This window comes from Cherax quadricarinatus, chromosome 53, assembly GCF_038502225.1.
Source record: "Cherax quadricarinatus isolate ZL_2023a chromosome 53, ASM3850222v1, whole genome shotgun sequence".
Taxonomy (NCBI): domain Eukaryota; kingdom Metazoa; phylum Arthropoda; class Malacostraca; order Decapoda; family Parastacidae; genus Cherax; species Cherax quadricarinatus.
The window spans coordinates 20,722,687-20,739,926 of record NC_091344.1 but is presented as its reverse complement, the minus strand read 5'-3'; the positions used below and the strand labels follow the sequence as shown (position 1 = coordinate 20,739,926).

Here is a 17,240-nt window from a genome sequence, read left to right as displayed (position 1 = left end):
ATTAGTACTGTTCAAGACGCCTTTAACAGTCACCCATTTGACTCTTTTACAACAGTGTCATGATGTCTGTGGTTAAGAGGACGGGTTGCACCGAGTGTAAAATGCCAACCTTTGGAATTGAACAGTTCAGACTATGCAGGTCGTATCGATCGACTACCATCCTGTACTGTGTGAATAGAAAAAACAAGGTTGAGTCACAGTAACACTGTAATGTGGATCAAGACATGTACCAGTCGCAGAGATATGAACTGTTAGGTCACCTGAATGATGCGGGCTCACAAGTAAAAGGTGAGCTCTCTGACTTGCTGAGCTTGCACCCACTAGCATAGCTGCAGCAGCCTTATTCCATGTTGTTAGGTAAGACACATATGCAACAGTTAGGTATCTTTATTATGAAACGTTTCGCCTACACAGTAGGCTTCTTCAGTCAAGTACAGAAAAGTTGATAGAAGCAGAAGATACTAGAAGACGATGTAATCAGTCCATCACCCTTAAAGTTTTGAGGTGGTCAGTCCCTCAGTCTGGAGAAGAGCATTGTTCCATAGTATGAAACAATATGGAGATGAAGTGACAGGATGGAGCTTTTTATAGCGCCAAGAGGTGAGACGTAGGCCACTAGGAGAGGTAAGAACTCAGATGCTGATAGGTCAGGTCCCTCTCAAATCCAGCCGCTCTCACTAGTGGAAGTTGTCGAAGTTGATTGCAGGTCTGTACCAAGATACCCTTGTGTTGCAGTGTCTGACAGATTGAACATTAAAATGGTATAAAATACCGACAGGTTGTTAGGTAAGACACATATGCAACAGTTAGGTATCTTTATTATGAAACGTTTCGCCTACACAGTAGGCTTCTTCAGTCAAGTACAGAAAAGTTGATAGAAGCAGAAGATACTAGAAGACGATGTAATCAGTCCATCACCCTTAAAGTTTTGAGGTGGTCAGTCCCTCAGTCTGGAGAGGAGCATTGCTTCTATCAACTTTTCTGTACTTGACTGAAGAAGCCTACTGTGTAGGCGAAACGTTTCATAATAAAGATACCTAACTGTTGCATATGTGTCTTACCTAACAACCTGTCGGTATTTTATACCATTTTAATGTTCAGCCTTATTCCATGATGGGGATTGTCTCGACTAGTCTTGTTGTCCGGGGTGGAATGGTACTGTAATAAACATGTGCATAATGTTTTATGTGTTTATTATGTTTTTCATGAGTCGTGTCAGGGAGTGCAAAACTGTCTCAACGCATGTGAGAGCAATAACAAATAATCAGAGAGGAGGGAGGTTAAGGTAATTGTGGGCAGTCGCTGAGGGGGGTGGGAGGGAGAGGAAGCAAAGGAGTAAGTGGAAGAGGGAGGGAGGGAGGGAAGGATGCACATTGTCCCCTTTAGCTTCGCCTCGGGGAACATGACAGCCAACAATGAATTTTGTGAAATAGTTTCCAACTAGAAGAATAAAAGCCACAAATAACGTAGTTGGAACAATTGACACCTAACCTACAAATCGAAGATGAATGTTTTGACAATATTTCAGCCTATCCTGAACCATTATCAAGTCACGAATAAGAAAAATATGCTGACCAAAGCGGGTCTATCATATTCTATTATTGTGATTATTATTAGTAGTAGTAGTATTACATCAATGGGGAGCACTAAGACTCTAGGGGTAATACAGCGCCTGGACAAATGGTAGGCAATGGAGTTAAGTTTATTTAGGTATAAGTATACATAAGCACAATTATCATACAAGGAAAGGGAAATCAAGTATAATTCCTTGAATCAAGAGCCTCTCATCGGCATGTTAGGTGAGGGCCTCAAGATTTATCTCCAACTTGGGGGATGTGAAATTTTCAACTACCCTGTACGTATTTTGTTTTAGCTTTTAGTTTCAAAACGAAACTAATTTATTTGTTCCTCAAACTATTGGGTAGTTTTAACAGACTGTAAAGCAAGCAGCTGGCCTCTAGAACTTATTGTATGGCTTTAGATCCCCAACATCAACCTCTTCCCCTTACCCACCCACCTCCCCTACCTCTCAGTGGGAAAGGGGAGGGGAGGTAGGGAGTTAGGGGGGAATATCAACGAGGTGAGTTCCCACGCTCATAACCTCCCACCCACCACTCAGGAGACTCACACGTGCACATCGACGCACACGTGCCTAACCATGCACACCTGCGGATTATTATACCTGCTGCTCCCGTACGAACACACCTGCACACTGCTGCATCACAGAGTACACGCGCATGCACATATATGCGTGTAAGCTAATAACTGCTTTGCTCACAGCTGTACACATGTTCTATGTACTCACACAAGTACACCACACCCATACCTTGAGCCCACGCCTACCCAGTCATCAAATATACAGTCACCCAATATATATACTCTTCAATATAATCACGAGTGCACCCCCCAACCACCACGCATTCTGTCCTCCAAATAAAAAGTTCGTTTTTCAATATTTACAGAGACTAACCTTGATCATTAAGCAAATTGTGTGCTCATATGAACGTCCACATTTGCCAGAAGTTGTAGAATAAGAAACTGGTAGAGGGCCTGACGAGGTAAATTTTTGCCTGTATCCTTCAGGCTCCGGTGCTACCAAGAACCTTTGAAACTTCGGTAGCTGCTAAACCCAAAGTAGGGGGTTAGGTAGGGGAAAGAAAGGGAGTTTTGTTGTGAATAGTGGAAAAAAATTATATAGACGGTCCTTATGTCATGTGATTATCCTCTCAGTGGAGGTTTTGGTTAAGTAAGAACTTCCGCTGACTCACCGATTCATCCTGTAATTATTATTATTATTATTGGGAAGCGTTAAAATCGTAAGGGACATGCAGCACCTAGGGACTAGGAGGTAGTCAAATTTAATCCTAGAAGGACAGTGTTTTAAGTTATCCTGATCAAGAGCCCTTCACAGGTGTTAAGGCATCCCGCTCTTAAGGGACTGTTCACCTCATAAGGTTTTAGCAAGATGGATCCCCGGGTCTCCTGTAAACCTCAACAATCAAGAGTGGATACACCACATGTGGCCTGAAGTCTCCAGCTGCTGGGATTCTAGGAAACCAACCCAGCCACCTTTCTTCATTATGTACTTACTGAAGGGATGAAATATGGAACCATAAAACTTTTCGGATATCCACTTATATTATTACGTATTTATATGAGGTACTAAACCCGTGGTGATCATTCAGCACAAGGTGATGGAGGCTCAATTTTCTGTTAGCTAATTACCAGATAAACACTACGTAACTGCTCTCACACAGCTCCTAAGAATTTCGAAACTCACCCTTTGCACGGCAAGATCTTGACCTTGAGTCTATGGGTTGTCAAAAGAAATTACTATATTTGACTAACTATAAGCAACACACAATAACGGGCATAGGTGATGGTTGTTATGGTAGGATTCAAAAATTGCGCAATGCCATCAAGGAGAAACAGCGAGGAATGTTGAGCAAATGTGGGTTCCTGGTCCTGGCCAACGCACTGTCCACATGGCCATGTTGCACAAGCAATATTCTGGGCTATGGTTTCCAATAATTCGACCACCTTCCCTGTACCCCAGACCTGGACCCAAGTGATTATTATCTATTACGAAATATGAAGTCCCTCCTGCGTGGTCGAGGCTCTGAAGAAGAAGCACTGAAAACAACTGGTATGTTATAGCCAGACGTCGCAGGACTTATATATATATATATATATATATATATATATATATATATATATATATATATATATATATATATATATATACACATATATATATATACATATATATATATATATATACATATATATATATATATACATATATATATATATAAATATATATATACATATATATATATATATATATATATATATATATATATATATATATACGTATATATATATATATATATATATATATATATATATATATATATATATATATATATATATATATATATATACGTATATATATATATATATATATATATATATATATATATATATATATATATATATATATATATATATTATATATATACATACATACATATATATGTTACATATATATATATAATATATATATATATATATATATATATATATATATATATATATATATATATATATATATATATATATGTATATATATATATATTATATATACATATATATATGTATATATATATACATATATATATATATATATATATTATATATACATATATATATATATATATATATATATATATATATATATATATATATATATATATATATATATATATTCGTGATTGAAGTGCTGAATGAAATTTTAAATCAGTCAAAGCCCAGGCGACTGAAAATATTTCATTGCCAATCCTCCCTACCTTGTACATACTATGCAAGTACATTTAGCCTGTGCAGTGCTTTCATATGAACACAGGAAAGGAGGAACACTGCAGTAGGCCTGTTGGCCCATACCTGGCAGGTCCTTTACAATACCGACCCACTATCTGCACTTTCTGTGCTACCTAACAATAAGCTCTGACAAATCTATTTACCCATGTGCAAGTACCACTCAAATTCAACCCCTCTCACTCATGTATTTATCCAGCCGAAATCTGAAACTACCCAAGGTTTTAGCTTCGATACCCTACTAGGCAAACCGTTCCACTCATCAACTACCCTATTACCAAACCGTACTTCCCTATATCACTTCTAAATCTAAACGTATCTGATTGGAATCCATTATTGCGGGTTCATAATTACTCTCGTACTTGTCAACATGTGTCCTCACCTGATCTCCCACACACATTCCGTCAGCCTCCTCTGAACCTCAATCACTCCCAAGGGGTCGGTTACTCACACAAGATAACCAGAGGACTGGGTAGCACGCGAAAGTAGATAAGGGAGCGTTCTCACCATTGTGTTTGGTGCGGAGACCTTGATAACCCAGACCTTTATCTCACTCACCTCCTGAGGTTAAGTGCTTCCTATCATACCTACTCTTTATTTTTTCTCTCTCCCCCTCATCATTAAATTGTTTGTCGCAGGTATATTACCTTTCTTTGTTTAAAAGCTTGTATTCTTTCTGCACTGCATGTCTTTACAGCTAGTAAACTTTAATATCAATAATTCTGAGAGAGAGCATCAAGGCAGTGTATGTGGTTAACATGTTTAGTGAACTGGTGTGGGCCTTATTCTGTCTTAAACTACATATTCCCTACGTTCCTACTGAGAATGAGTTTCAATACATGTTTATCAACTTTTATGTCTACAAGAGATAATGATGATAACCTATCTCCGGTACAACAAACATAAGTCCTGTTATCAAGACTTTCCCACACACGTATCCATTGCTTATCACTATCATGATTCCAATCTCACTCTCGCCAGAGCAATACGACGTAGAAAGGAGCAGCATAGACTCTAAAGTTCTCCGTGATATAACCATCTGATATCGTATTTCAATACGATACCTACCCACATCCAGGTAGGTAAACTCTTGTCAGCCCTAGTTCCTGTCTTCGCTTGTTTCTCCCCATCTCCTAACTCCCTCTCACTCACTCCAGCTCTCCTTTACTCCAATTCTCCCTCTCACTCCATCTCTCCCTCACACTCCGTCATCCTCTCTGCTCGGATGTGGGACCTCACTTGCCACCCACAATAGCATTAGGTAAGATCACAGATGCCACACCGATTCGTCTTGAGGCCAGCGACACAGCGACAAAGACGGCCCTCCCCCCTCTCCCCTCGCCCCGGAAGTTGTGCTAAAAGTGGGCAACCTGTGTCCGCCGACAAGATGGTAAACAGCGGAGAAAGAAAGGCCGGGTAAAGATAACATTAGACCAGTGACCATTAGTACGTTACCGGAGGGAAGGACAACGTAAATCTGCCTTCCAAACGAAATGAGGAAACCCTAAATTATTTACACTATAATTGTAGTTTTTTTTCAATATTTCAGTTTATGTTAGATAATAATGGGCATATGTATGGCATATAATGAATAATAGGTACGAGGTAGTCTCTAGTGATTCCCTGCACCGACATCTAGACGTAGGAGTCATTAGGCTCAGGTAAGAATGAATGGAACACTAATGAATGGTGGAGCTCGGCCTACAGGAAATGTACCAACACCGAGAGGATTAAACCAGTACCTGGACGCATTTAAATGCGGAAGAGCGGAAGTGTTGTAAAGACCATATGCCACTAAAGCGGGCAGCCCCCGCTCTCAGTTACGTTATTTTTTGTTATATTAAAAATAACATAAATATGTTTGCTATAAGACACATTTATTATTAATGAATTCAACTCCATTGCAACACTTGAATAATAAACGTCTTAGCCAAAATTCCGTCGGTGATACCAGGCAGAAAATCCTACTGCAATATTTCCCGATTCTTTTAACACTTGATATAAATAAGAAATTTAAAGACTTAATTCGTGCTTTACACCTTCCACTACTCCCCTGCCTCCTCCACTATACCTTGCTCCCACTACTTCCCTGCCTCCTCCACTATACCTTGCTCCCACTACTTCCCTGCCTCCTCCACTATACCTTGCTCCCGCTACTCCCCTGCCTCCTCCACTATACCTTGCTCCCTCTACTCCCCTGCCTCCTCCACTATACCTTGCTCCCACTACTCCCCTGCCTCCTCCACTATACCTTGCTCCCTCTACTCCCCTGCCTCCTCCACTATACCTTCCTCCCACTACTTCCCTGCCTCCTCCAATATACCTTGCTCCCTCTACTCCCCTGCCTCCTCCACTATACCTTGCTCCCACTACTCCCCTGCCTCCTCCACTATACCTTGCTCCCACTACTCCCCTGCCTCCTCCACTATACCTTGCTCCCACTACTCCCCTGCCTCCTCCACTATACCTTGCTCCCACTACTCCCCTGCCTCCTCCACTATACCTTGCTCCCTCTACTCCCCTGCCTTCTCCACTATACCTTGCTTCCACTACTCCCCTGCCTCCTCCACTATACCTTGCTCCCTCTACTCCCCTGCCTCCTCCACTATACCTTGCTTCCACTACTCCCCTGCCTCCTCCACTATACCTTGCTCCCTCTACTCCCCTGCCTCCTCCACTATACCTTGCTCCCACTACTTCCCTGCCTCCTCCACTATACCTTGCTCCCTCTACTCCCCTGCCTCCTCCACTATACCTTGCTTCCTCTACTCCCCTGCTTCCTCCACTATACCTTGCTTTCTCCACTCCCCTGCATCCTCCACTATACCTTGCCTCCTCCATTCATCTGCCTCTTCCACTATACCTTGCTCCCTCCACTCCTCTGCCTTCTCCACTATACCTTGCTTCCTCCACTCCCCTGCCTCCTCCACTATACCTTGCTTTCTCCACTTCCCTGTCTCTTCCACTGTACCTTGTTTCCTCCACTCCCTTGCCTCCTCCACTATACCCTGCTTCCTCCACTCCCCTGCCTCCTCCACTATACCCTGCTTCCTCCACTCCCCTGCCTCCTCCACTACACCTTGCTTCCTCCACTCCTCTGCCTCCACTATACCCTACTTCCTCCACTCCCTTGCCTCCTCCATTATACCCTGCTTCCTCTACTCCCCTGCCTCCTCCACTATACCCTGCTTCCTCCACTCTCTTGCCTCCTCCACTATACCCTGCTTCCTCCACTCCCCTGCCTCTATTATGCCCTGCTTCCTCCACTCCTCTGCCTCCTCCACTATTCTGTTTCCTCCACTTCCCTGCCTCCTCGCTTTCCTCCGAAGACGTTGACAGGTCAAGCAGTGACGCTTCTGGGGTAAGGTCTCACAAGGACGTGTCTTAAAACACACACTACGCCTTCGGAAATTCCCACATGAAACACACACACACACACAAACACAAAATAAACAAATACAAAATCCTTCAGTGTGAGGGCAATTGGCAAATGAGATGCATTAGGAAGGTATGTATTCGAGGCCAACTCAGTAAAAGGTTTCTAAATAGAATTGAATCTAAAAAGTTTAAAGGTCAGGAAATAAACCACACAATCTAATCGAAGTGCAAAAGCAGGGCTCAAGAACTAGAGCTCATCCCTTGCTGAGGTAGTACACACATTATGTGAATACACAAGAGCTTCACTAAACCAAACTGGAGGGCGTTCCAGCGGTCAACGCCCCCACGGCCCGGTGCTCGACAAAGCCTCCTGGTGCATCAGGGCCTGATCAATCAGTTTGTTACTGCTGGCCGCAAGCAATCCAACCTACGAACCGCTGCCTAGCTGGTTGGGCACTGACTTTAGGTATCTGTTTAGTTCCCGCTTGAAAACAGTCAGGGTTCTATTGATAATCCCCTTTATGTATGATGGGAGGCAGTTGAACAGTCTTGGGCCCTGGACACCTGCTGTGTTTTCTCTTAGTTTACTCATGGCATCTCTGCTTTTCATTGGGAGTATGTTGCACCGTCTGTCGAATCGTTTGCTTTCGTAGGGTGTAGATTATGATGTACCTAGTTTGCCTGCTTTCCATGGAGTACAGGTCAAGGGACTTCAAACGTTTCCAGTAATTAAGGTATCTGACTAAACTAATGCGTATACTGAAGGTTCTCTGTACATTCTCTAAATTTGCAACATCACCTGCCTTGAATGGGGGTGCTAGTGTGCAGCAGTATTCCAGCCGAGAGAGAACAAGTGGCTTAAAGAGGATCATCATTGGCATGACATCCGTTGTTCTCATTATCCATTCTATCATTTTCCTAGCAGATGTGATAGTGACATTGTTGTGATCCTTGAAGGTGAGATCCTCTGACATTATCAATCCCAAGTCCTTCACGTGGGAAGAATTGCAGCTAAATGCATATGCTTCTGATTATGAAAAAAATCAATGAAAAATGCTATAAAAGTATTTTTAAAATGGTAATACGGTTCTTCGTGCAGCAATCTCATCTTCAGATAATTCATTACATTTTTAAACAAGAGACCTCGAATATATTTCCTTCACTAAACCTAAATTTATTTACCATATACCTACTGTAAGGTACTCTGTGAATGTGTTGTATGTTTTGGCGTCTGTCTTTCTAGCTGTCTGGTAAAGATACTCTCAGACAATAAGAAGCGTGAGAAAACAGCTTCTAGGCGCCAGACTTTGCTAACTTGAGGATTAACGATGGCGCTCTTTCATCACCACCCATCTCCCCAACACCAAGACTGCCTCACCATCCCCGCCAACTTCACACCTCATCACTAGAGGTTATGCAATTACGCACATTATTGTTAGTTTATTCGTCAGGGGAAAAAAAACTGTTACGGTTCTCTCAGTAGTGCCGGCACTGACGAGGGCGAGGCGAGGCAAGTCATTTATCTAATTGGCTTCATTAGGTACATGGATCCTTTTTACTTAATACTTGAATACTTCCAACACTCGAATTTCTTGCACACATCACTTTTTATTTTTACACGGGATATGATATTCTAACAGAATCGGGGTGTTCTAATACATTTTTCAATAGATGCGACCCACAACAGTTGGCTAACACAGGCACCTATTTTTACTCCCAGATGGGGAGGAGAGATAGGGTTGCAAGGAAATCTGCTCTAAAGTTTATCCATGCCAGGACTCGAACCCGGGACCCTGGGGGTGGCGGACACTAACAGCTTGACAAATCAGGCCAGGAACCTGGTCTAGGACCGGGCAGCAGGGGTGATGACCTCTGAAAGCGACAACAGATAACCTAGAGTAACCAGTGAGCTACGCGGCACCCCAGTGAGACAACCTAAGGACAAGTGACTGTAGGGTAGCCGATGGCAGCATATACTGATTATTAGATGGCAAAATGGCCATAACCTGGCGTGACTTAAAAATACTAAGGCACACTAAATGTATACAAGTTCATTCATTTTTGTCTATCTTATCCTTTTCGGAATGAAATTCGCATGAGTGGACCACTGGAAAGTTACGTAATTCATCGTTCTGGAGCGCTTTATGCGTAATACGTATTTCGTATAGGTTTGGTAGCTGACATTTAAAGGACCCCAGAGCAATTATTATCATTACAGCCTTTCCTCAGGTAAGACCAAAACCTATGGTAGAGTTGTTAACAGCTTAGATTCCAAAGGGTTAGGGTGTAGCATGAGTCATGCAGGACCCTTCCCGGGGCAAACACTCCATAACCTGTCATTATAAAGCTCGGTGGCACTTCCTTTACCCACATCTGTATGCATGTGGGATCGCCCCTCGTGTGTATAATGTGCCTCACCTCATCACGTGAATTAATGTACCTCACCTCTGGGTCCGTCTCCAGTGACCCGGACATGCTCCACACAAATTCCCTGTCCAACAGGCCCTTTGCTTGAGCTGACGAGAACATCGTGTCAGCGGCAGAGAGGGAAGAAAACAAGAATTTCTATTAGGCTGTGGCCAGCGTGTAAGAAGACCCGCACGAAGAGACGTGGTTTCATTCAGAACAAAAAAAGTGGCCCGCATGGCGCCGTGTTGTGCCTCGTGCCGGGGCTGCCAGGGGCCGCCACATACACACGCTCACTACAACACTTTTCTCTCTTTATCACTAATATGACTTCAGATCTTTACTACCTAACTAACTCCATCAGTATTTATAGTTTAAATGTTTACTAGAAAGTATGGTGAGCATGTTTACAACGATGAAGCAGGGAAGCATTAAGCCAGGTAGCGACTAGCTCGTCACGTGCCGAAGTTTAGATGGGTGTGAGTGCGTGTGTGCGTGCGTCTGTGTGGCGGTGTATGAGTGTGCGTGCGCGCATGTGTGTTCGTAGGTGCGTACGGCGTTGAGACTGTGGGAAAACATCTGCCCGTGTCTTGAGACATTCCAGCGCACCCCAACACCCCCCATTACTCCCTCACCCACCGCCGACCCCCTCGGAGTAAGCACGGGGCAATGAGGTGCCGTCGCCCGCCACTGCCATAACACGCCACTACTCGTATTATTCCTTCCACATTCACATGTGCTAAATACCCAAAGTATTTACTAAGAACGCGATGAATATATCGTGACAATATCATATATAAGCATCTAGTAAAAACGTATTTCTAAATACATAATAATGTGAACCGAAGAGTTACAGAGACTGTAAATATACACGTGAATTATTTCTCTGTTGTCAGTCAAGCACTACTTGTGGCTAAAGTTGCAGATGTTCAGTTTGCAGTCATTGTATGAGAGTGGTTTAAAGGAGGATGTGTTTGGTGTGGTGTTGCAAGCGAGGAAGCGAGATGCGAGTAGGAATATGGCGGTGTGTGGCAGGGTGTACTGGCAGCTGCGGCGGGGGCAGGTGGTGTGTGTGTGGGAACGCGTACAACTACACCGTTCTCACGCTCGCTGGCTCCTCCCCTTCCTCGTCCTAGTGCATATAAGCCGCCAGCACCCGCGGCAACTCCATACTCATTCCTATACTCGCTGAGAGCGCACCTAGCTCCACCAGCCCAGCATACTGCTGAATCTGCTACACTTGTGAACTTTTGGTTGTTTGACCAGTCTTGTGAATTCAAGATGGCTTGTGAATTGGAGCCGCTGTCCCGCACCTACCAGTACCGCAAGGTGATGAAGCCCATGCTGGAGCGCAAGCGCAGGGCTCGCATCAACAAGTGCCTGGACGAACTCAAGGACCTGATGGTGTCAGCGCTGCAGGCAGAGGGGGAATCTATTGCTAAGTTGGAGAAGGCCGATGTGTTGGAACTCACCGTCACCCACCTCAAGAAACTGCAGCGTCGCAACCAGCTTGCCGTGCGTCCCATCCCTACAGACCAAGATAAGTTCCGTGAAGGATACAGCCACTGTGCTTCCGAGGTGTCCCGCTGCCTGGCCTCCGTTCAAGGAGTAGATGTTACCCTGGGCACCAAACTTATGACTCACCTGGGTATATCCCTCACTAACTACGAGAAGCGTGCGCCCCTTACCATCTTGGTGCCCCAGGCAGAACCCTCGCCTGCTCTCTCATCAGCGTCTAGTGGTTACTCCTCGGCCTCAGAGCTCTCTCCAACACCTTCCACCTCCAGCAGAAACAGCAGTTCACCCGCCTGCAGCAGCACCAGCAGCAGTCCATCACCGCGCCCCCAGGGACTCCTCACCATCGCCGCGCCTTCCGGTCCCATGTGGCGCCCTTGGTAACCAAATCAACCCTCTCTACAGCCCCTGAAGCAGCTTCCTCAGTCAATGCCTTGTCACCACCCTGTTTAATGTTATTTGATCATACCAACGATGTTGTCATGGGGAGAGGACCAATGAGGAGCGCCCCTTGCATTCTGTGATAGCCCCCTACCATGGGGGTCAGCTGTGATAGGCCGCTACGCCAAGTGATACCTTCTGTGATACGCACCACACATCTCATCATACCTCATCACCCATCATATTACAAAATCATCATATATTTAATAAATAAAATAATATTTAAATTTATAAACATCTTTATCTACCCTTAACTCTAAATATGACTTAATAATTTATGACAAAAGTGGTATGTGACAATGCACATAAATTTATGTAAATGAACAAATAAATATTACCAATAATATGAAGTCAAACTATAATGTATGAAACCATACATTACACTAAAAAAGAAATACCAAAAGTTACATCAATAAGGTATAAATATATGGGTACTGGGTATCTATAAAAACTTATGTCGACTGTAAGCCTTAAATTACAATGGATGAGTATCCTTGATGTTCGTCTTGTGACTAACCTTTGTAGTCTTTAAATTACCTAAAAAAAAAAATCACTGAATTTATATGATTTAACCTCTTCAATAAGACCCTAAACAAAACAAACTACGTAATTAAAACAAAATACAGAACTCTTACAAATAAATATATTACCTTATTTACGTAAAATGTTAAGTAAAACCGTTCCCTGCGACTTTCGTTTTACATGAGAATATATTTCAGTTATAATCTGGAATTTGTCTGGGCAGCTGAAGCAAAATAAGAAGTCTACGGAAAATTGACATCGTTTTCACAATATATACACTCAGAGAAAACATTTTCCGGGAAACTATTTTAATAAGAGGATGAAACACTAAAAAAGTAGAAATGTTAGGTGACAGGTATATTAATACAACTAATATATATTTTACCTCAATGGCCGTCCCCCAACACGGCAGGGTGACCCCCCCCAAAAAAAAAAAAAAAAAAATAAAACATTTTACCATCATTCATTCAATCAGTCTTGCCGGAAGTGTGCTAACATCACAATATAGATGACTGACTGCAAGACCCCTACCTCTCCTTCAGAGTGCAAGCACTACCCTTCTCACCTCCAGGAACTAAGTCCGGTTAATCGATTTCCCTGAATCCCTATCTTGCTCACACTCCAACAGCACGTTCATAACAAATCACTTGTCTTCATTCTCTATCTAATACGTTCACACAAGCCTTCTGTATGTTCAAACTCCAAAAATCAAAAGCCTCCTTTACTTCCTCTAACCGCTCGTGGTACAATCCCTACCCTCCACCCCAGATTTATACCTCTTCATCATCCTATCCCTCTCCATGCACAAACCACTTCGACAACCCCTACCCAGTCCCTCTGAATTATTCCCCTGATGACACCACACCGCCTTCCAATCTTGAACAAAATGCCCAGTAATTTGTGTCAGACTACCTTGCTTCAAATTTTGAAAGCATTTGTAATAATAAAAAAAGCATAATACAGAGTTCAGATTTAGGCAAGTTTCGTCAATAAATAGGACAAGCGTTTCCTGATATAGATCTTAGCCATATGATGGCTCCCCACTGGCCTTCCACTGGCTTACTGGTCCACCCCTTTAAATATTAAGAGCAATTAAGCTATATGGTATATATTGGCTTGGTGAACACTGTTGAAATACCCACTGCATGTAGACAGATTAAAAACTTTTTCTTCATACATTGTCAAGGCCTGAAATATATTACCTAAATATGCCAAAGCCAGCCGCCAATTCAAGGCTTAAGTTGAGAAGCGGCTTTCAGGTGAAGCTGCAGTGATGTTTTTGATTAAGTTGAGAAGCGGCTTTCAGGTGAAGCTGCAGTGATGTTTTTGAAGCTCTTCAGGGACTAGGCAATAGTGAATTTACAGAACGTTAAACTTGTCCTCCCAGACTATAATTGTAACAGTGATTGTATTTATATAATCTTTGAGAATAATTTGTATTTCTTAAATAAAAACATATCCTGGTACTGCACATCTAACTTATTCATCCACGAATTATATCTGTGATTAAACACCTGATAGCTAAATTATCACTTTAAATTCTTCCTTCCCACAAACATCTTTTCAATGTCAAAATTTAATGATAGTTGTTAATTAATTAGGTTTATGTACAGGTCCATGCAGTACAATTATTATACACAGTAACATGTGTAAATTACCTAGGATAACCCCCCAAAAAAGTGAAAGTGACTTATTTCCACTTAGGTCCTTGTAATATCCTATTATTTAAATGAGTTGCATATATAAGGGAAAACAGTCGATTAATTCTAGCTCTTAATTTACTTTCCGTAAACTTGATCACTTCCTAGTATACCTCTGTGAATAGGATGAGACGCACTCTTTGCTAGGAACTCACGTCAAGGCTCTAGATCCTGGGCCTGGCTACAGTGCAATTTAAAAAATATGATCGAACAATCGAAATAAAAATTGTCACTATCACAAGGACCTCAATGGAAATAAGTTACTCTGACATTTTTGGGTTATCTTAGGTAATCTACACATATGTTATGTATGATAATCTAAGTAACTGTACTGATGTATACTTGTACCTGAATAGACACTGCTTCAATTCGAGGTAAAATCCCTAAGTGTTAATATTATTATAATAAAAAAGAAGCGCTAAGCCACATGGGCTATACAGCAATAAGTGTTAATAGAATTGGTTAAATTGATAGGAATGATCAAGAGTCGATAGGATTGGTCAAGAGTTGATAGGACTGGTCAAGATTTTCCCAATTCTGCAGGTGAAGAGGTGAGTCTTGTGTTACAAGGTATCTGTCAAACTGAAGAGATAATTCACCTGTTGAGCAGATCCCGTTCAGAGCAGTCGTATCATCGTAAGATTTCCGCTGCATCTGTGCCCCAAACCATCTGGCGTTCGGTGATCCTTTTAGAGTAGCATCAGTAAACGGCTTAACGAGGTGAATAAATGAAAACCGGCACGTATAGCGAAGGATTTCGCACACAAACCAGAAAAACCTCCCGCCGGCGACCATTACTGAGCTGCACAACGAAGCGTTTTCCCGCCTGCAAGCACATATGTCAATAGTAGAAAGCACAGAAATATAAGTGAAATTATTTAATCTTAATAAATTTATGCAAAACTATTATCTTATTGTAAAGTAAATTTCAAGTACTTTTTTAATTTTATAGGAGTTATTTCTCTTATAAATTTGAATTTAAATTTGTTATAACGAGATGTGGCACCGCAGCACCTGCCTCAAGCACAACAGGTACATCTTAACAATTTATAAAATGACAATTAACATACGTAGTCTGCATCCTCAGGATATAAAGTGAATGAGTAATTATTGTGAGTCTTATCTGTGTAATAATTTCAGTGCTTTTTGGCCAATATTTAAATAACGTAACATTCTCAAGAGCTGGGGAAATCAACACTGATACAGCCATATTGCATGTATTAAAAATGAGAGGATACATTGAAAGGTGTATGTTTTTAAGTGCATATATGTTCAGAATTTACTTCATTTCTTATTTTAACGGTTAATGATCCTTAGTAGATAAGCTTGAAGCCTCATTAACTAGCTATCACACGCTACTGGGTTCACTCCTGGCATCATGAGCACTATCATACATATTTTAAAAGTTATGTGTGGATGCTTCCTCAACCACTTCGTTTTCCAGGTCGCTCCACCTCCATATCACTACTCCTTGTGATTCATCTGTGTTTTTAGCTTCAAGTTGTGCCCTCATATACCCGTTCCTGCCCGCACTATCAATTCGTCCCAATATTTCTTATATCGTTGTCATGTCTTCCCTGGTTCTTGTGTCCTCTAATGTCATCAGGTTTAGCTCTTTTTATCATTCCTCATCGCTCGGGGAGTAGTCTGGTTGCAAACCTCTTCACTTTTTCCATTTTTTTAACATGCTTAATCAGATGTGGGTTCCGCAGTGGTGCTGCATACTCAAATATGGTATATGGTGTCATAATTCATGTTGAAATTTCTGAACGCTACTCCTAGGTCTGCCAGAAGCCCATTTGCTGCCAAGGTTATTAGGTTTAGAAACCCACTGGATTATTATTATAATCAAGGGGAAGCGCTAAACCCGTAGGATTAATCAGCGCCTGTGGGGAGATGGAAGGTATTCAGGGTTAATTCAGGATACTGGAGCACAGATCCAGTTCCCTAGATCAAGAGCCCCTCAATAGCATCAAGCAAACTTCCTTGAGGGGAGAAACCCAATGGAAATAAGTGACTATGACTTTTTTGGGGGGCTGTCCTTAGTAATTTACACGTATGTTATGTATGGTGGCCTGGTGGCTAACGCTCTCGCTTCACACGGCGAGGGTCTGGGTTCGATTCCCAGCCAGAGTAGAAACATTGGACGGCGTTTCTTTCCACCTGTTGTCTATGTTCCCCATCAGTAAAATGGGTACCTGGGTGTTAGTCGACTGGTGTGGGTCGCATCCTGGGACACTGACCTAATTTGCCCGAAATGTGCCGAAATGCGGAGCATAACAAGGGACTTTCTATATAGTAGTATGTCATTGTTGTCAGATAGGACTGTATACCTTGTACATGTACTTGTAGTAAATAAAGATATTATTATTATTATTATGATAACTGTACTTATGTATACCTGTACCTAAATATACATCTCGCCCCTTGGGCGGGAGTGAGATATATAGATAAATATACTTAATAACACCTACTGTCTTTATTTACCTAACAGTAATGATGTCTAGATTTTTCCAGCTGTTGCTAGACTCATCTTTGGGAAGAAACCCAAATGGAAATAAGTTACGGTGACTGATTTTCTTTCGTTATTCTTCTTCAAATAAAACTCACCACTGCTTAATATGCGTTCGTTAATAATTAACTTTGACTTCCTGGGCTATCCTAGGTTATTTATACGTGTGTTATTATGTCAGACAGTTGTAACAATCTCAGTTCTGTGTAACTGTAGTAAATAAAGTTACGCAAATAAAATTACTTACCTACTTGAATGGGATTGAACATTAAGAAACAATATAATACAGTTTACGTTAAAATATCCATTTTTTTTAGATATTTGGTAAAATACGTTTTCTTTGTTTTTATGTGGTAAACTTAAATGAAAATATATGGTCACAGCTATAT

At 41.8% G+C, this 17,240-nt stretch overlaps 1 protein-coding gene and 1 long non-coding RNA gene across 2 annotated transcripts; both read left to right on the top strand.

Moving 5' to 3' along the window:
• The first annotated feature begins 5,269 nt into the window (after nt 1–5,269).
• On the top strand, nt 5,270–9,809 carry LOC138854233 (uncharacterized). The gene is made up of 2 exons (XR_011393447.1): nt 5,270–5,455; nt 9,476–9,809. It is a non-coding gene; the product is annotated as an uncharacterized lncRNA (long non-coding RNA).
• Nucleotides 9,810–11,255: 1,446 nt separating this feature from the next.
• Nucleotides 11,256–12,352, top strand: LOC128692365 (enhancer of split mbeta protein). Its single transcript, XM_053781508.2, has one exon. The coding sequence runs from the start codon at nt 11,443–11,445 to the stop codon at nt 12,058–12,060; it is 618 nt and encodes a 205-aa protein (XP_053637483.1). The 5' UTR covers nt 11,256–11,442; the 3' UTR covers nt 12,061–12,352.
• Nucleotides 12,353–17,240: the final 4,888 nt, after the last annotated feature.